General features: G+C 40.8%; 1 protein-coding gene across 1 annotated transcript in view; it reads left to right on the forward strand.

The window, feature by feature from the left end:
• Nucleotides 1–19,474, forward strand: part of ATRX (ATRX chromatin remodeler) — an 87,610-nt gene extending 68,136 nt beyond the window's left edge. Inside the window, exons 26-35 of the mRNA XM_081964191.1 lie at nucleotides 1,375–1,525; nucleotides 2,481–2,599; nucleotides 4,767–4,875; nucleotides 7,218–7,395; nucleotides 8,890–9,084; nucleotides 12,650–12,799; nucleotides 13,697–13,822; nucleotides 14,498–14,593; nucleotides 15,805–15,933; nucleotides 16,662–19,474. Of these exons, the coding sequence (XP_081820317.1) occupies nucleotides 1,375–1,525; nucleotides 2,481–2,599; nucleotides 4,767–4,875; nucleotides 7,218–7,395; nucleotides 8,890–9,084; nucleotides 12,650–12,799; nucleotides 13,697–13,822; nucleotides 14,498–14,593; nucleotides 15,805–15,933; nucleotides 16,662–16,994 (1,586 nt within the window). The 3' untranslated portion in view covers nucleotides 16,995–19,474. The remainder of the gene's footprint in view (nucleotides 1–1,374; nucleotides 1,526–2,480; nucleotides 2,600–4,766; nucleotides 4,876–7,217; nucleotides 7,396–8,889; nucleotides 9,085–12,649; nucleotides 12,800–13,696; nucleotides 13,823–14,497; nucleotides 14,594–15,804; nucleotides 15,934–16,661) is intronic.
• The last annotated feature ends 1,101 nt before the right edge of the window (nucleotides 19,475–20,575 follow it).

Here is a 20,575-nt window from a genome sequence, read left to right on the forward strand (position 1 = left end):
CAGGGATCTTTGTCCATTTAACCTAATGGTAAATATATTGCACAAATGGCATACATTTATATGGAGTCTTACAAAGTAATACTTAAATATTTTCAACTCTCTGAAATCTTATATTTAATGAACAACTATACTGCAGTAAGTGATATGGTGATGCTTCACGCCATTCGGTGAGAAATGAAGCAAAATAAGCTTGATATATATTCAAGGTATTTCCTGGAAATGTAAATTTCGGATAATATACATTTGTTGAAACCCAGCTGAGCCAAGGTATTTTATTATATTAACTGTGGTATAAAAAATTACTATTTATAGCTATTTGATAGTCTTTAGTACCAGGATTCTAGCTAAGATCTTTTTGTTCCCATTTCCTAAACAAATGTCTTAATAATTTGGCTGCAGAATTATTTGTTTAGCCTGGTTAGCTCATTAAAGTCACAATGTATCCCATTTTAATAAGGAGCATAGGGAATTTCAGTCATTAAATAAGTTTAAATATGCATACATAATAGGTGGTCACAGCCAAAGATAGGTTTAAGCTACATAACATGAATCACAGTTGGAGTTAAAAGTATTTATAAATGCTTAAGAAATTGGAGAATTCCATAGTGTATGCTTTAAAAACCACAATAAGATTCAAGTAAACCCTTCCCTCGCTCAGAGAATTGGCTTTTGGTGGGGTCATCAGAAGGCAACACCCCTCATCACCATAGATACCTCAGTCGAACAGTAGGTCAAGGCTTAACTCTGAATTAGACACGAATGGCCAGACGTTTGATGGGAGCCTTTGTGGAGCCTCCTTAGAGAGGCCTTGAAGTTCAGCACCAGCCACAGTAAGAGCTGTGCGTTAAAAAAGAAAAAGCAGCTCCGACAGCAGGAGCTTCAGGAAGACAAGAAAAGGGCCAGATTGTCAGTCCAGAGGTCACGCCGATGTAGTGAAAAGAAACACAGTGGTAAGATTACAGAGAGAAACTGCAAATATATATTTTAGCTTAGAGGTCTTCAAACTTGGCAACTTTAAGACTTGTGGACTTCAACTCCCAGAATTCTCCAGCCAGCATAGCTGGGAATTGAAATCCACAAGTCTTAAAGTTGCCAAGTTTAGGGACCCTTCTTTTAGCTGTTTAGCTGCCCCTTCCCTGGTGAGGAAGCAATGCTTTCCCCTTCTCTCCCTAAACCTAACCAATTTCATTGTATTTATTTTGTACAATGACAATAAAGGCTATGCTAAAGCTCCTGGGATATAATGCTATGATACTATAATCAAAGTGAAAGTTTGGCTAAGAAACGATGGTTTCATGGCTTGTTTGACTACTTGGAGAAGAGCCCCTGCTTTCCTTTTTAAGTGACACTTCTCCCCCCTTTCACTTCTCTAAGGTAAAAGTACTTCCTCCAATCCCGGCAGCCCCGCCCCTGATTGGTATAAGGATTTTGTGGTTGATGCTGATGCGGAAGTGCTGGAGCACTCGGGGAAGATGATGCTCCTCTTTGAAATCCTGCGCATGGCCGAAGAACTTGGTGATAAAGTGTAAGCGATTCCTGGTGATTAGAAAAAAATATATTCCGTTTTCGGGTTGCAATACAGGTACAATGACCATGATTGAGCCCAAAATTACGGTCATAAGTTGTGCCGGTTGTTCACGAAGGACCATGTGATCATGTCCAATTTTACAACTTTTTTATGATGGTCGTTAAGCAAAGGGGGTGGTTGTTATTAAGCAAAGCCATTGGCAGCAAGGGGTGTTTTTTTTTTTTTTGCCAGAAACTGGAAGGCCAAAATCTAGCAAAAAATACCAAAGATCATCATCAGAAGTTGTGAATGTTCCAACACTTGAAGTTTTAAAGAAGCTATTGAATAACTGTTTTTTTCTGTTTTCATGTTCATGCCACCTACAGGATGCAGCAAGCAGCCATAAATGTGGACTGGTTGCTGCGCGACCCAAATGCCATCATGTGACCCCCAGGGGAAGTCCGTTGGAGCTTGGGAGGCGGGGTTTTTTCTTGTAACTTTGAACTCTTGCTAAATGACTTGCTAAATGGCAAGTCAAGAACAACCCGTATTTGTGTGCTTTCCATGCTTTCCTATGTTCTTTTTTGCAGGGGAAGCAAATAAGTGGAGCTCAGGGTTGGTATGTTTTGTGGTTGGAGTCGTGAGGGTTTGGTTTTGTGTTGCAGATGTTTCATTGCTCTACTAGGTAACATGAGTGCAACAGTTAGCTTGCAATTCCTGAACTCATGAAATCCTCCTCTTAGGTGAGGGAACATCTGCAGTCCAGAACCCCAACGTGAGAAAACTTCCACAATGCCATGGGCTTTCCCCCCTAAAATTGCCCTCCGCATTCTGCCTGCTCTGACCAGCAAGACACGCTTTTTAATATCCCCCTTCCATTTGTAAACTGCATTGATGGCACCAAGCACAAGACGTCAGAATGCTAATTACAGGTGTGGAAACTGACAACTCTTTTGTCAATTCCCATTTTCAGCTTAGTTTTCAGCCAATCTCTGATATCCCTTGACTTGATAGAAGATTTTCTGGAGTTAGCAAACCGGGACAAAGAAGAAGAAGACGAAGAAGGGAAAAAAAAGCCAATAATATATAAAGGTAAGTAAGCAAATACCCACTCTGAGATCTGGGAATCTTCCACAGCCACGTTCCTTATTTTTATATATTCCTTTCATAATGCAGCATGACACAGAGCCTTGAAACCTTGTGCTTTGCCCCTTTATCTGTCTTCTGAGATTGATTCCCCCCCTCCCCCCCTTTCCTATGTGGGTAAGGTTACTCTTGCTTTGTGGAAGTGCCTTTCTGTGCAAGGAGACAGAGGCAGCCAGTATTCCGTGGTCCTTTGGGACTAAGGCGAGATCTGCAGGGGCAGCTGCTGCTGCTGAAACCGTTCAGCCAGAAGTCTTCCTCTTTGGTGCAGACTCTGCAAATCTCACCACTGTGGTCTCAGGCTTAAAATTTAGACTTTTGATATATTTTTTCCTGCCATCCTTGGCTTTCTGCAGCTTTTAGAATTCTGGAGAGCACTTGTGCATTTGAGTTCTTTTTGCCCAACTGTATAGATGGATCATTTTACCTGCCTGATGAGCTTATGATGAACTTTACAAACAAAAAAACCAAAACACATAGACACCAGCCAGCAGAAATGTGGAAGAGTGCTTCCCTTTGAAGTTAAAAAAAGTAGGGGGTGGGAGAGGAAAAAATTCTCTCAGCTGGCTTGTTAAATAAGAGAGCTTTAATGAGCAGTGGTGTCTTCAAGGCCCTCATCTCCCAGTTGAAACCTGTTTCTCTGGCTCTTTCGCCCATCACGAGCTGGGAGAAAAGCATTGTGAGGCTCGCTATCTTCCTTTTTCTTCATTGATATTTCAATTTTTCCTTCAAATATTATTTGTCCTTTCATCAAGTCCATTCATTCTTCTTTTTCAGAGGCAGAGATAAGGAATTGCCTATCCTACTGTGTTCAGAGCAGGAAGTGATTTTCTTATTTGGGAGAAAAATGTGAGGTTTCTCTAAACCCACAGCTTAAGTCCCTGAATTCAGGAAGAATCTAATTCAGTGTCTCTCAACGGTGTCCAATTTAAGATGGGTGGACTCAACTCCCAGAATTCCCCAGCCAACTGAGAAGGTTGAGAAACACTGATCGAATCTAACCATGGGATTCATATGTTTGATTAATAGCTCTGGTTTAAATGGTTCTCCATCTTGTGGGGTGGGGAGGCCTTTTGTTTTCTTGAAAAATGATAGCATTCGGGACTCCCTGAAATAACAACACAAATCCTCTACTTCTAGGCATAGCTACATTGCTTTATTTTGAAAGCAAAGTTGTTAAAATAGATTTTACCTCATCATCCATATTTTAAAGTCTTTCTTGTCACTTACAGAGACTGTAACAAGCAAGATTTTTAAAAAGTAGAGCGACTAGCTGTTATAAATATTGTCTACAGTGATTAAGCATCCAATTTTTAAATTTATTTAGAAAATATAGTTTCCAGGGGACAGATCAATCAGTTCAAAAACCAGAAAACAATTTCCAGGAATAAAAAAATTCTAATGATAAAATACAGTTAACAAGTATCCATCTCTCTCTCCCTCCACCCACCCATCTTTAAAGATATGTTTAATTTAGTCTGTAATTTATACTTAACTAGTATTTTATCTGAAATCCTTCAAAACTAAGTTGCTTAAGTTGTAATGTAAATTGTTTAAATTAAACATATAAAACATGCTTAATTGTGTCAGAACTGAAGTTGAGAACATCACATTCTGTAAGTTACATTTCAGTTCAATAATTTTAGTCTATGGCAAAAACGATGTTAACCTTTACTTTATTATAAGAATGATAAAGCATGCTTTTGAGCCTTAAATAATGACTAGTTCCTCCTCTCTTTCTGTATTTCATAGGTGTTTGGAGTTAAGGGGACAGAAAAAAAGCAATACTATTTTAAAGCAAGAATATAGTTTTTCACTGAGAAAACAACATACCATTTATATATTTCTTGAGTGCATGAAACAGAAATGAATACCTGGGGAAGGTCTGCTGTATGTCTCCACTGTGTCAAATCTAATAATTAGAAGGAGTCCAGTAACATCCTTTCAGACAGATTCAGTTAAAAGTTAGAAGATTTCTTCAACTTTCATGAGTTTCATTTTTAAATATGTTTTAATATATAAGTAATATTTTTAAAAGAAATGAAAACTGTCAGATGATGATGGACCCTTGCCTACTTGCACAATACATTCAACCCCATGCTTTTGAAACTCCTAGGTGAAGGAAAATGGTTCAGAAATATTGATTATTATCGTTTGGATGGTTCTACTACTGCTCAGTCAAGAAAAAAGTGGGCTGAAGAGTTTAATGATGTAACCAATGTCAGGTAAGAATGAAAGTGTGTGGAAGGGAGCCTTGTCTGTAGGCTCGTAGCCTGTGATTTTGGGGCCAGACTAAACAATTGCCTCTTTTTCCAATCATTGGAAAAATCATAGAAGAAATGCCATACCTATTACTATTAACAGAAGGTGTTAAAGCCTGTCCTTGTATGGAGCCCATATATGTTAGAATGATGCTCAATTTGACCCCTGAATCAGAGCCATGCATTCTGGAATATGAAATTAGAAAACATTGTTAATGGAAAAGCTGCAGGACTTAACAGCAGAACTGTTTTAAATCATATAAAATTATGCTATTAAATGCTCCATGCAACTTGAAGTGCATCTATGAAGAACACCGCAGTGGGCAAGAGATCAGAAAGCATCAATCTATATGCCCCGAAAAAGCATTGCTAAATAATGTTTAAAACATTAACCAACCTGTAACAGTTCTTGTAACAAGAACTGCCAATTATACCGTGCATGTTGGTTCAGAAGAAACAGGGCACTCAGTATCCTATTCCTAACACCCAGTGGATGATGGAAACAGAAAGGGAATTGCAAAGAGCTGCCTATTTTTACTTTATTGATTATACAACAGCTTTTGATTGTATACATCACAATAAATTGTGGGTAGCCCTTAATGTATAATATGCTTAATGTACATGCAGACTATATCAGGCTGGATTAAAAAAAACAGGAAATGGAGTTAAAATTGCTGCCTCAGAGATGCTGATGATATCTCTTTGATGACTGAAAGTGAGAAAGACTTAAGGAGTCACTTGCTAAAGGTGAAAGGAAAGAGTGCAAGGCAGGCCTGCTGCTTAATATCATGGAACAAAACCTCCTAAGGGTATGTCAAGAGGCAATGCCCACCCAATATAACTAGAGGAGTTGATGCAGAAACAGGCAATTTTCTTCTTGGGCTCACAAATTCACAGTGGTGTGAATTTCTAAGCCAGGATTTCCCGACCTTGGCCATTTCCAGATGTGTGGACTTCCAATCCCAGAATTCTTGTCAGTAGTCATTCTGGCTGTGGAATTCTGGGAATGGAAGTTCACATACAGCAATGTTTCCAAGGTTGGGAAACCCTGCTTTAAGCGGACATTGTTGTCTGGCTTAGAAACTTAGATTCCTCTCCAGATGCCTTATGGACTACTCTAAATGAAATTCCCATTTAGCTCAGCCAATATTTGTCTGTCCCTCCTCCCCCCTTGCCTTGGGGCCTGCTCTCACACCTGATGAGAAGAGAGGGTTTCCTTTCATTCCAGAGTCATTTTCTGATAAGAGTTTGATTGTTACAGAGTTTGCCTTGCTATCTGTCCTCTTCTTTGACATGCATATTTCCAATTTCTGACCCATCTTGTATAGCATTACACATTTTCTGAATTGAATAAATATATCATCTATTTTCTGTTGCAGAAAACTTTTTACATGGTTTTTATTGACACTTTTGGAGTGAACTTTTTTCCCCATCCAATTTTGGAATGTAATTCTTAAGGTGAAGAAATGCAGGACAGATCACTTTAAACTTGTAGAACTGGGAAAGATCATGCAAACGAACTGAGTGCTGTTTTGTGCTAGTGGAATTTATTATCTCCTGAATAACAATTATAATATTTAGGTAAAACATGCCTCGTATAGAAGCCCAGGTTTTAGTTCATTTCATTTACATTTAAAGGTGATTGAAATTAAACAAAATGAGTAAGATTTTTCTCCTCCTGCTTTCCCATCTCATTTTTCAAAAATGCAGTTTGGTAAATTGTGGGGACCGCCCAATGGTTTTTAAGAGACAGAAGGTTACATACTTTTGAGATAATTGAATGTTTCTTTCTGCCTATCCTTAATATTAGGAGTGTGCAAAATGTTTTGTTTCAAAGTATTGCAAGGGTGGAATTTGGCAAAGTTCAAAACTGATGCTTTGTGTGCAAAAGTGGCTGTGCTGAGCATTTTGAAAGCATCTCCAACCGATAGCAGCTGTGATGCGAGCTCAGATGTGTAAATATCCTGTTTTACATTTGGCATACAATTTTACACTGGTAAAGGAACATAATATGGAATGTCATGCTCAAAATGTTTTACACTACTTCATATTGTCTTCTCAAGATTAAATATGCCCAAATGGAATGTGTAGTTTAATTAGTACATCCATCCTATGATATAACAGGATCCTCAGAATTCTATTTTATACTGTTAAAAGCATTGTCCTTTCCTTTTTCACCAAATTTAAAGAATATTCAGTATGCTTCTCTGGGTTTTTTGACAGGCTATATATTTATTTAATAAATATACAAAGAGTACAAAGTGCGATAAACCTTATTTTACTCTTTATTTTATATTTTTTTGCAGAGGCCGTTTGTTTATTATTTCTACTAAAGCAGGATCCCTTGGGATAAACCTAGTAGCAGCAAATAGAGTCATTATTTTTGATGCTTCTTGGAACCCATCTTACGATATTCAGAGTATCTTCAGAGTGTATCGTTTTGGGCAAAATAAACCAGTATATGTATACCGATTTTTAGCTCAGGTAAGTCAGAACAGAATCTTTTCCACATAACTTAACTCTGATTTTTCAAGTATATTTGGCACCATTGATTACACAACCTCTTGTAGTTCAAATGTTTAGCATTCTACAGAACAGATCACAAAGATGACACTTGTCTAATGTATTGTCATATTTATTAAGTTCATCGTAGCTTAATTAAATTTATTTTTCCAAAGACATAAACTTTATTTTTAAATCTCATTCAGGTACATTTTCAAACTGTCTTAGATGCTATATATATATGTTGAATAGAATAGAAATGCTATTTGGTCATCCAACCATATCAGAAGTATAAAACTAATACAAACATACAAATAGATAGAAAGAAAACAATAGGATATGTTCGCAGTAGGTTGTCACTCCATATAGTTAACCCCAATCTGATCTAAATATTCTGTCCTCTTTGAAATGGCCTTTGAAATAAAGAGTGTGGTTCAAAAAGTAAGACAATTTCTCTTGGGTGCCCCGATAAGTTTTAGTTTTTAAATAAGAATCTAAATAAGCCTCCTGGCTGGGAAATTTTGAAAGTTGAAGTCCACACATTGTAAAGTCACTAAGGCTGAGAAACACAGTACACTGATAAGAGAGCGTACTGAGAGAGGATGCTGGACGACAGGTCCTTAGGCCTGATCTAGTGTGACACTGTCCCATTCTGAAAGATTTCAAATGGCATAAAGTACATTCAAGTTGTACTTTGAAAGATGGAATGCTGTGACCACCCCTTGTGGAGTGGGGCTGAGGAGCTGTTCTGTAGGTTGGCAGTCCCCAACCTTCCCGGCTTTGCAGATGGGGAGAAGGCGGGGTGGGGGAGGGCATGGTCTCATGCTGCATGCGCTTGCACTCGCCTGCAGCTTCCCCTCCCTGGTTCTGAACCAGCTGCGGATTGGGGGCCTCTGCTGTGGGTGGTTTTCCTGTGGGAGGAGGAACGGAAGCCCTCAGTTGCCCGTTCGTCTCTGCAGAAGGGATTTGTATTGGTTTTAGCATGTTCTCAGAGCCTGTCAAAGATTAAAGAGGAGCATCTACAGTTTTGAAATGGTCATAAGATCCATTTCTTGGTAGCCAAAGAATGTTCGCTAACAACATATCAGGGAATAGATTCTAGTTTGTCAATTTGAGGAGCTGAGTTGATTCAAAGGGCAAAACCAAGGCCTCTAGATTTTGGCCATGTGCTGTTTCAAGGTAAATTTCTGCTTTTTAGTTTTCTGGAAATGATAATATCAGTTGCCTAATTCTTGTTACTGCCACCATCTGTGAAATTGGCATCTTGAACTTGTAGTAACTTTCTACCCGCCTTTAAAAGCACGCTCACCTAAAGAACAGGCTAATCATCTAATCAGAACAACTACAATATTAGGTGAGTGAGTGAGATTAAGTCTTCTTGAAGGAGGTTCACACTTTGCCAGCCTGCTGGAACGAATAACAAACACAGCAAAACACGAATACCATGGCCAGCATTAATGTGTTTTTCTTTTAAAGGGAACCATGGAAGACAAGATCTATGATAGACAGGTAACAAAACAGTCACTGTCTTTCCGAGTGGTTGATCAGCAACAGGTTGAACGCCATTTTACCATGAATGAACTCACAGAACTCTACACTTTTGAACCAGACTTACTGGATGATCCCAGTTCAGAAAAGAAGAAGAAAAGAGACACGCCCATGTTACCCAAAGTAAGCTCCTCTATGCAGTTAGCATCTGTACTTGCAAAATATTTAAACCTTCTGTCCTTGCTGGAAAAATGAAACAAAAACAGCCAGGAGGGTTCTCTACTCTTTTAGTTCATTACTAACCACAGCGAATTAGTTATGGCGGCCAAATGTGCAAACCCAAGAATAGTATTTTCTCTTCGTTGTCATTGAAGATCTTGCTGTCTTGGTCACGTCTGGTGACAAAGTTCTGGTTAATAACTCATCTTCCTTATATTGATGCAGAGGATTGGTTTTTTTTTTTTTTTGCTTTGTACAAAAAGTTGGCTCGAGTGGATGTGGCACAGTGGTTAGAGTGCAGCACTGCAGGTTACTTCAGCTGACTGCTAGCTGCAGTTCGGCAGTTCAAATCTTACTGGCTCAAGGTTGACTCAGCCTTCCATCCTTCCAAGGTGCGTAAAATGAGGGCCCAGATTGTTGGGGGCAATATGCTGACTCTGTAAACTGTAAAAGCACCATGAAGCTGTATATAACTCTAAGTGCTATTGCTACGTGAAAATATAATACTGTTCTAGACTTTCACCATGCTGCTATTTATCTTTATTCTGAGAGTCTCTATTGAAAGGAGTGCTCGCTTAAGGCAGTTTAGACTGTTGTTGCTTTTTGCCCAACCTTTAGAATCATCTTTGTCAACCAGCTGATGACTGGGGTGACAAAAAGTCATTGCCTGTTTCCAATTGCTGTAAACTAATCATGCTGTCTGCGAGCCATCTGATCAGCCAGAGGGAACCTTTTCTTTTTGCCATTATGAAGAGATTGCCCACATGAAGGGGGAAGCCATCTTTCCCTTGACCCTGCTTTCCTGCAGAATCTTCCCCGCTCCAAGGATGGCTGGGAATGGGAACCATCGCACTGCTCCTCGCTCCCGGCAGCCCCTCGTACAAAATTCCTATTCAGACTTCATAAATGCTTACGTTTCAGTCCTTTTTTTTTTTTTTTTAGAAAAAAGATTAAAAGTAAAGATAATGGCATGAGATGCCTAGGAATAACAGACAGACCTCAACTTAGGAGCCCAAAATTGCTAAGTGAGACAGTTAAGTGAGCTTTGCCCCACTTTATGACTTTTCTTGTCACAGTTGTTAAGTGAATTGCTTCATTTCTTAAGTTGGGAACATGGTTGTTAAGTGAATCTGGCTTCCCCATTGATTTCGCTTGTCTGAAAGTTGCAAAAGGTGATGTCATCACCCCGGGCCACTGCAACCATCATAAATATGTGTCAATTTCCAAGTGTCAGGGACCATGGGGATGCTGCAATGGTTGTATGCATCTCTGTGCATAGGAAACCTCTGAAAAGAAAAAGCAACGGCCAAAAAACTATCAGCTGTTGTGTCCTAATTTGATTTTTACAAAGCCTCACTTATTACTGTAGAAACATTCCTTCTTTGTGGTTTTTCTAGACAATTGGTATTCATTTTCAATTTTGGGGGGGACATAATATTATTAGGAAGATTATTTTAGGAGACAATTTATATGATCATATAATAGTCAGTTCCTGACATCGCTGTTTAGCTGTATTTTGTTCAAAATTGTTTTTGAAATAAGTCTTCACATCTCCAACCAGAAATATATACTTTTAACTGAATGAGAGTACTGGACAAAGATTTCATGGAAGTAAAAATTTTACCTTTCTGTCTATTCTGTACACTGAATAGAAATCGCATTTCAGACAAAGCAATACAGAGCTACCAGTTAACTATAATCTAAACCACATTTTGATGACTACATTGGCATGGTGTGCATGGATTAAATTGCACTGTGCTCAACAGTATTGTTTCCATAGGAACTAATGTACATGTGAATCTTAAGAATTCTGCAGTCGGTTAAATTTTGTTGTACAAAGTATGAACAAGATCTTACTACGTATGTTAACTGAGCTTTTGGATCTGGCTGTTTTTTCAGTTGGCGTATTCTCAAATTCGGTTTTACTAGCTGTCTCCCCCTCTTAGATATCCCAGTTTACCTCCTTATATTGCCTTCCCCTGAATTTGACACCCTCCAGGTGTATTGGTCCAGAATGCAACCTCCACAATTCATAACCAGGATGGGCAGTTTTAAAAAAAATAATTATTGATGGATTTGACTTGTATCCCACCTTATTTTATGCGTTTCTGGGAAATGTTGGGGCCTGTTAGGCTGGGGGAAGATGGCTTTCTACCTTTATTCCAAAGATTTCTGTATATACTTCTGCTACCCACATAAAGGGGTCAGGCAAAATATAGTTTCAGTTTTATATACAGTATTTTTTGCACTACAAGACGCTTCAGAACATAAGAGGCACCTAGTTTTTCGGGAGGAAAATAAGAAAAAAAGATCTGCTTCTGCCTCCCAGCATCCAGCGGCGTTCATCTGGCTAGCCTCCTTGCAGCAAACAGCCGCCGATCAGCTGTTCTAGGTGGCCGGGATTGCCGCCAATCACCAACACGACAATCACTAATGCTGACAGTCACCATCACTGCCATTTGTCATTGCTGGTGATAGCCGGCAAAGGGCAGTAGCGGTGACAGGCGGCGGTGATGAATGCTGCCACCGCAATATTTACTCTATAAGATGCACAGACATTTCAACCCAGGGTTTTTTTTGGGGGGGGGTGTCTTGTAGTGTGAAAAATATGATAACTTTGGATCTGTTACCTGTTTTCTGTCACTCTGTGTTAATGTTTCTGGGCTTGTGCTTGAGATTCTTTAGAATTCTTTAGAAACTTTTTTTTTAATTTGCTGCTCATCCCTCCCTTCACAAGTTAGAATATTTTACACACATACACGTAAACACACAACTATTCACTGTTATCTTTGAAACTTGGAACTGAACATAGGTGAGAAATCCAAAGTCACTCTGGAAGCCATATTGCTATGGGGACTTTCACCCTGATTTCTTATCCAAGATTGAATAAGTGATTAACCATACATACCAGAAAGAGGCTGCTTATCAGTAACTAAATGCAAATGTTCTTCTGGTAGAAAAGAAAGCGTTCTAGATAAAAGGACACATTCAGTTCCATACTAGAGAAAGCCTTACTCCTGTAGAGTGAATGTTTTTCCCCAATAGATATCCATCCCTCTACAACATAGAGTGAAAACACCATATTAAAAACTCTCTCCTTGTGTCTGCCTCCAGTTAGTCAATCCACACTAACATAGTTCACACTTGACCATTCCGATAGTTTCAAGCTGTGAGATGCATTAGACAGTCAAGGAGAAAACACAGAATTTTAAGGAGCAAAAGTACTTACTACTTTGACATTTTAAAAAGTATTTCTACATGTAAAATGTAGGCTCATTTTTGGAAGTGCAAATGGCACAGTTTATCTCTCTTCACCCTCAGAACTACATAATCATCAATTTTGGTTTGAAATCATTTTTGCCAACAGAATTGAATGACCTATTAAATTTAAAACATTTGTTAGTTATTACTATGCCCGCTTCTAGAACTTTGCTAAGGCAAACAACTTTTCTTTTTACCGGATGAGCTCTCATCCGGTAGCAACTATGGCACACAAGGCACTCAACTATTTTCTACTGTTTTCTACCAGGACACAATTCTAGCTGAACTGCTACAGATTCAGAAAGAACATATAGTGGGTTATCATGAGCACGATTCCCTTCTGGACCACAAAGAGGAAGAAGAATTGACTGAAGAAGAAAGGAAGGCAGCTTGGGCTGAATATGAAGCTGAAAAGAAGGTAGGTTGCATTAAACCATTACAAAAATACTAGGTAGTATACTTCAGAACAACCAAGATAGGAACCTCTAATACCTGTCTAAAAAATGGCTTAGGACAGCACCGCCCCCTCATCATGAAAATTGGTGAGCATTGCAGTTCCACAACTTCTTGAAAGCCATAGATCCTTGTCTGTTCAGTGTCTAAAGAGAGAAGCATTACTTCTAGCATGAATAGTCATCTACTGTAGGATCTCAAGACCAACTCAAGTCATTTATTCTGTCTTCACAGGCAAACAATAAAATTAAAGCATTTTTCTCATAGTCTACATAGTCGACCCGGAAGTCACTTCCAGTTTGCTCGGAGGGTGGTTTTAAGCACTCCGAAGGCATCAGGGAAGCCTCCAGATGGTCCCTGAAGCCTCGGGGGGGGGGGGCTCTTTTCACCCTCCCCAGGTTCCTATAAAGCCTCTGGAGCCTGGGGAAGGCGAAAAATAGCTTTTAAAAAAGTGAACTCAGCTGGCCAGCGCGTGCATACGCGCTGGCCTGCTGACGGCAGCACCTTGAGTGCCCTGACAAATGGCTCCGCGTGCCACTTGTGGCACGCGTGCCATAGGTTCGCCATCACTGATCTAGGAGTTCCTTTGAGCTGGAGAAATCGGTTCTCTTTATTAATGAAATGTTGCTTATACTTCTTTAAAGAGTCCAAAGCTTGGATAATCCATGCTAACTATATACCACTTTCATCAGCTGAATTTAGTCTAAGCACACATATTTTCTGGCAAAATAAATTTACCAAATGCCACTCTTTTGTGCCAGTCCCTATTATCATTTTGACATTTAAACTGTTCTGATTATTTCTCAGTAGCCAACCTTTCAGCGTGAATAGTCAAAAGTGCCATTCTGGTTTTTTTTTTTAGGGTCTGACAATGCGCATCAACATGCCAGCGGGGCAAAACATGTTCCACCCCAATTTCACATCTCAGTCTCCGTATATTCCTTTCAACTTGGCTGCCTTGTCTGCGATGAGCAACCAGCAATTGGAGGTAGGTGGCAAGATCAGAGGGGCTGTATCGGATCTGTTTGTTCGCTTGGTACTTGATAGAGTTCCATTCTGCCTTTCGTTTTGGAGTTCAAGGTGGCCTAGATAGTCCCTCTTTCTTCCCATTTCCCCCCACAACAATCTTGTGAGGGGAGATGCTCTCATCACCAAGTTTCTACACTTTGGCAATGAGCATTGGTTTTTTTAATCTGGCCCTTGATGGAATGTAGATAACAGCATTTTTAAAAATAATTCCACAGCTCCTATCTTTTGTTCAATCTTAATGTTGTTTCACACCGAAAGTGTTATACTTTTGTACAGTGTGGATTGCTGAGTGGCACTATTAAAGAACAAATCATGAGCACTTATTTGCTTTCAGGAAAATTAATCTGAATATAAAAACTGCTCATTCCACGTGGATTGCTAAGTAAAGCAAAGCTGCTCCTAGGTGAAAATGTTTATGTTTTTACATCTGTCTCCAGGATGAGTAAATTGCTTTTCTGTCTTGAGCCCCATGGCATGACTTGAAATGGGATCCTTTGTTTGCATGATTTAGACATATAAATGCATATGTACACATGCATGTGGGCAGTATACGATACAAAAGTTCATTATCTTTGAGAATACCTCAGTTTCTGACTGTTCAACCACTTTTGATGACTTCCAAAATTCGTTCCAGGACCTCATTAATCAAGGCAGGGAAAAAGTTGTGGAAGCAACGAATAATGTTACTGGAGCAAGAATTCAACCCCTTGAAGACATTATTTCCTCTATAGTAAGTGTGGTAGAAAATGTGATCATCCATGTTTGTTCTGAAACTGTATACTTCTTTCAAATTTTCATGTCATATTCAAACTTTTGGTGATAAATTGCTACTTCTTTTGTCCGGCTTTACATTCGAAACTTTGATTTTTTTTAAACAGGTCTTTTTAAAATCAGTCATTCCCCCCCCCCCCCCCCCAGTGTAATGTTATATAAAAACACAGGGTAAAAATCTAATGAGGAGAAGGAGTTGTTTATACAGTGGGAAAGATTTAAATTTTGGCCCTGAGATCAATTGACAACTGTTTGAAGTTGTCCAGATTAGATCATTGTTAATGAGTGTAAACTGTTAGACTGTTATTCAACAGTGTCACTGATTCTCATTAATAACTTCCAACCAGTTTATTTGGAATCCCCAGAATAAAGTCTGTGCTCAGATACATTCAACTGGGAGTTGCATCAATGATGAAAGCAGATGTGAAGATATAGTTTCTCCTGGGGTGCTGGAGTTCCTGGCCAGATGATGCTCAGTTTGTGTGTACTCTCTTTGTGGATGGCATCAGGCTCTCTTTGTCAAGTGATTGTGTGTGGAATGAAGGGTCCTCTGGACATGGCTGGCTACGTAGAAGAGCAGGGGACAGTCGATGCGTGTTTCCTCAGTGAGCCTTCAAGCTCACCTGAGCTAATTTCAGTAGCGCTGGCCCTTTTGCAACTGGCTCTGCCTTACTCTGCTCCCCACTCATGGGAACTCCCGTTCAAAGGGGGGGGGGAACACAAGGCCTCTGGGGGAAGCAGCTGTCTGACTCTGCAACAATACTGGGCGGGAAGGGCCCACGGCCTGGCAGGGCGAGGGGAATTCCTGCCCAGGGTGATGCCACAGATAGCCTGCTGCTTCTGTGCTTCCTTGCCAAATCCCTGGAGAGACCAGGACTTCTTCACCGGTCTTGCCTGCAGGCAGAATTGGCAGCAGCTCCGGTTCCTCTCTGCAGTTTCACTGCTGACCCCAGGTTGCTTCTGCCGGAGAGACTCCCTGGTATTTGGGTGGGGAAAGTGTTAAGGGTTGCAACTTCTCCAAGCCAGGCTTGCTTTCCTTTGAGGAGGAGGAGGAGGAGCAGCTGCTGGCATTTGTGGCAGCCCATCGGCCCTTTTTGCGGAGGGAGGGAGGGAGAGAGAAAGGCCCGCCCTCCCTCCCCTGAAAGCCCCTGTGATGCTTTTCTCTTGCAGTGGAAGGAGAATCTGACCCTGACAGAGACGCAGGTCCAGGCTTTGGCTCTGAACCGCCAGGCAGGTCAAGAGCTGGACGTGAAGCGCCGGGAGGCTATTTATAACGATGTCTTGACCAAGCAGCAAATGGTGAGGAAAACCCCTCCGTCTTGGTGGTTTATGCAGGGAGGTAAAAAGTGACTGATTAGTAGGGACCTCGTAGTATCCCCCCCGCCCCAAGTTGTATCCCACTTGATTTGGAAGCACCCAGGCAACGTTTGGATGGCAGACCTAAGAGGTAAGATCTCTAGTCTGGCAGAATGCCCAAAATGTGAAACCCTTCAGTGGCTTAAGGGTTAGAGGAAGAAACTTCTTGTCCTAGTGGATTTAGATCAGGGGTGTCAAACTCAATTTCATTGAGGGCTGCCTGCCTCAGGGTTGTGTTTGACCTCAGGGGGCCAGGGTGGTTGTGGCCAGAGTGGCCGTGGCCTGCTTGATGTCCCTCATGTCGGGGGGCTTGTGGTGGCCTAAGCACTGCCAGCAAAAACGGGTTCCCTATTTTTGCTGGCAGAGGGTTGCAGGAGGCCATCACAAGCCCACAGGAGCTTGGGAGCCAGTTTTTGCTGGCAGAGCACTTGGGCCACCCCCCCACCCCCCCTGTGATCAAACACAACCTGAGGCGTTAGAAGTGGTGGCGAGAAGTTTGTACTTTCAAACGCGGAAGCTTCTGTTATGCAGCTTTGCGCTTAAGTAGAATGAGCTCATCTGATGGTGGTTCCTGCTTGGTGGGAGGAGTGGGGAGCACACTCGGCCAGGATGCCCTGGCCGAAAGAGAAAGTGCGTCCCGGCCTTCTAACAGCCGCCCTTCCCCCCCACAGCTCATCAGCTGCGTCCAGAGGATCCTGATGAACCGGCGGCTGCAACAGCAATTCAGTCAGCAGCAGCTCCCGCAGCAGCACCCGCAACTTCCGCAGCAGCAGCCGCAGCTCCCGCAGCAGCACCCACAGCTCTCCTACCAGCAGGTAGCCATGAGCCACCTGATGGGCAAGCCCCTCCCGGGCTTGATAATGAACCCCTCCAACTTCCAGCAGATCGACCTCCGAGGAATGTACCAGTCTGCCGCTGGGGGCCTGCACCCCCCACCCCTGCAGCGAGCGCCTCCCCCCATGAGTGGCAAAAACCCAGGACCCTCCCAAGGGAAACCGATGTGATTTTGCACTAGCCGCTTGAAGGATTGGTAAAATCAGAGAGAGAGAGAGAGAGAACTTTTTTTATTTTTTTAGGAATCAATGGCTTAACAGAACTCAACTGTATAAATAGTTCCCCTCCCCTTACTCACACCTTCTATTTTATTATCCCCCTCTTGTTTTGATACGATGTGCTCTCCTGTCCCAATCTTTGTCCGTGACATTGGCTAGAGTCTCCTTACATGTGTCGAGTAGAGGAGATGCTGAGTTGTTTTCAGTGAAAACAGCCCCTTCCGTCACACGAAGGGGCTTTGCAGGCTTCCTCTTCCAACTGCCACGCTTGCTGTTCATAGCCATAAAAACAGCTGTCGGAGGAAAAAAGCCCCGAGAACCTCACCCAGATCTGTACATTTCAGTTCTCGCACCTCTATGTACGCAGCTGAGTTCTTGGTTAAAGTTGATTCCTCAAATGATGGGACTCTTTTGTACTTCTTCCCACACGGCACACAAGACTGACCCAGAAGCCTGTTCTATTCTCTACCATTCGTGATGGAAAAATAAAGCATAGGAACTGAAGATGATCTAGAGACAGTGCAATATTTTTAGAAAACTACCGCTCTCAAATGTCTGAACTACAGTTTTCTGGAAACTGTCTGCAGCCTTAAGTTACGGCCTGAGAAAAGTCTTCTCTAGCCTTCTGCCATTTCTGTTTCCTCTTTGGGGTCGGTGGGAGAACATCCAATTCCCTTTTTGTCCTTCATCAATGTATTTTCATCTTGCACTGATTCTGATGCAAAGCACATTTCTGTCGACGCCTTTATCCTGGTGCTGGTGCCTCGTCCTGTTGCCGGCAGTAGGATGAGCGAGGAAGCATACTGAATTCCCGGGACTTCAGTGGAGCTTAAAGCAGGGCGGCAGCCCTTGGGAAGGAGCCCCAGCTCCCGCTTGGATTGTGAACTGACGGAGCCATTGCTCTCTGAACATGAAGGAAGGGGCTTTCACAATCTGCAGCTCTGCCAGAGTTGTGAAACAATTCCTCCTTTTATAGATACGTATCTCTGGTTGTCTCACATTTCTTTTCTGGTTTTCATTCTTTTAAGAATATGAAGGTGAGGGAGGAAAAAAAAAACATTGTGGGTTTCTTTTTTAATTTCAGCCCTACTGGGGGAAAAAGAATGTCTGATTAATTACACCACCAACAGCTACTTTTCAGCATAAAAATGGACTTCTCATCCGTTTTCTGTATTGACAACATAAAGCTTTTTTCATGCATTAATTCATCTGAGTTTTTCAAACAGAAGAACCTCTGGAATGCGGGCATGATAATAAAATGACAGGTGTGTTTGTGCTACTGGAGTCAGAAGAAGAAAATGTACAGATGGAAGAATTGACTGCAGACCATGAAAAGTGAGAACTGCTAATATTTTTGGAAGTCTAAATGTTTGGCTTTCTGTATGATTCTTGAGGAACAAATGCCTTTTTCTTCTCTTACCTGAATCTTACAATCTGGACAGCATGGATTTTGGAGAACATTTTTATTTTTGATTGGCGATTGGAACATCTATTTCACATAAATAATTGTGAGTTAATTTTAGTTTTCTTTTCCACAGTGAGGTAGTGGGGCAAATCTTCAGCCTAACTTCATTCAGTGGAGTTGATTTATTACATTACTTTAAATTGGTAAGAAAGGAAACACTCTGAAATGTGTGCTTACTTCAGAAGAAACAAAATACAGACTTTCTGAACGATTGTTTGAAATCAAATATACCTGTCCAGAACATTCCTACATTTTCTGAGCTGGGAATTTCTAGAGACTTAATGTGAAATTTAGGCAACATTTTAAAATCCCATTATTTTTCCCACAAGAAGATGATATTCTGATGTGGATGAGGATGTCTTGGAGACTTGGACCACTTACATATTTCTCACAACATTATAGCTGCATAATAATGTGCTTTTGAGTATAACATCAAGCTTTAATCAATATTTAAAGACGGTAAACAAAAACTCATTTTTATATTTGTTTTAGATGTTTTCTCTAGTTGAAATGGCTTATATAAGATGATGAATAAAATGTTGCTTGTAATACAGTTTTGCCTGCTAAATTCTCCACATTTTGTAACCTGTTTATTCCTTTGGATGTAAAGCGTTTTTGCTTAGTATTGTGATCCTGTACATGTTTTTGTCCCAGTTGTATAGTAACGTTTCAGTTCCTTGACCAGCTTTGGCTGCTGAATCATACAGCTGTGAAAACTTGGCCTTCATTTCTGTTTAGATGGCTTTTTTCAGTTATGTATTAAATATCATAAAAGTACTGTAGAAAAGATGTCACTTCTTCCTATAAGGCTGTTTTGTAAAATATATATTATGGACTGGAAATTGTTTTTAAAGAAAAGCATTTAAGTAAGACAGTATGCTATCTGTGTTTTCACCATTCAAAGTGCTGTTTGGTAGTTGAAACTTAAAATATTTAATATCTCATTTAATAAAGTGACCAAAATACATCCATGTTCATTGTAGTGCTTTGGTCCTGGTGCTGCCCTGTCTGGCACAACAAATAGGAACCTTCTTCTTGAATCAGGAACCACATACCCCAAATCCCCCTGCTTCAGTAGTGACCCAGCTAGAGGTCTTTGGCAGTCCCACAAAGGCTTTTCAGGCACAGCAGCACCCCTTTCACACTCTGAATAAGAATTATGATACTGTAAAGCTCAGTTTTGCCCTTGATTTTCCCTGCCTTACCTAGAAATTGGTTTCAAATACCTTAGTGACGCTCCTGTGAAAATTAGGAAACAGCACATAAAACAATTTCCTGACTTGAAGCTCACTTTAAAAATGAAAACAATCACCAATTTGAATTTCGTTACAATCAAAAAATTTGAAGATAAGACTTTCCCCAAAACAGATCATTAATATTGCGTATAATTAAAATCTTGAACCAGAATTCAAGATGCATTACTGGATGCATTAGCATTATAGTTTTACTGGGTCTGTGGCTCCTGGAGAGCAGGATCTCTTAGCATGCTTACTTTTCAGTTATTTTGAAGTCTGTTAATATGTTTTTGTCTTTTCCAGGTGCCCCCTTAAAATATCTGTAGTGGATTTTCTCTACCTGATGCTCCTAAGAGATCTTGGGTTCCACCAGCAATAGAGAAATGCACTTTAGGAGGGTGTTGCAGGTTTTAAAAATTGGTATTAGAAGTCCCTGCGAGTTCTTAAATTAGTAACACGGCTGTTAAGTGATTTGGGTTTCCCCATTGACTTTGCTCATCAGAAGGGGATCACGTGATTCCAGCACATTGCAGCCGTGATAAATGTGAGTCAGTTGTCAAGTATCCAAATATAAATCACATGATCATGGGGATGCTGCAACAGTCGTAAGTGTGAAAAATAGTCACGTCACATTTTTCAATGCCGTTGTAACTTTGAACAGTCACCAAATGAACTGTTGTAAGTTGAGGACTACCTGTATTACGGAGATACTAGCTGCCTCACCATTTCTGCATCCTTACCCAGGAGCAGGGGCTAGGCGTGTTCAATGCAAACGGCATTTAGCCCTCTGTAATCTATGCATAGACGATGCGTCCCACTCATCTTTTCACAAA

This window comes from Natrix helvetica (genome assembly GCF_964273705.1).
Source record: "Natrix helvetica genome assembly, chromosome: 11".
Classification (NCBI taxonomy): domain Eukaryota; kingdom Metazoa; phylum Chordata; class Lepidosauria; order Squamata; family Natricidae; genus Natrix; species Natrix helvetica.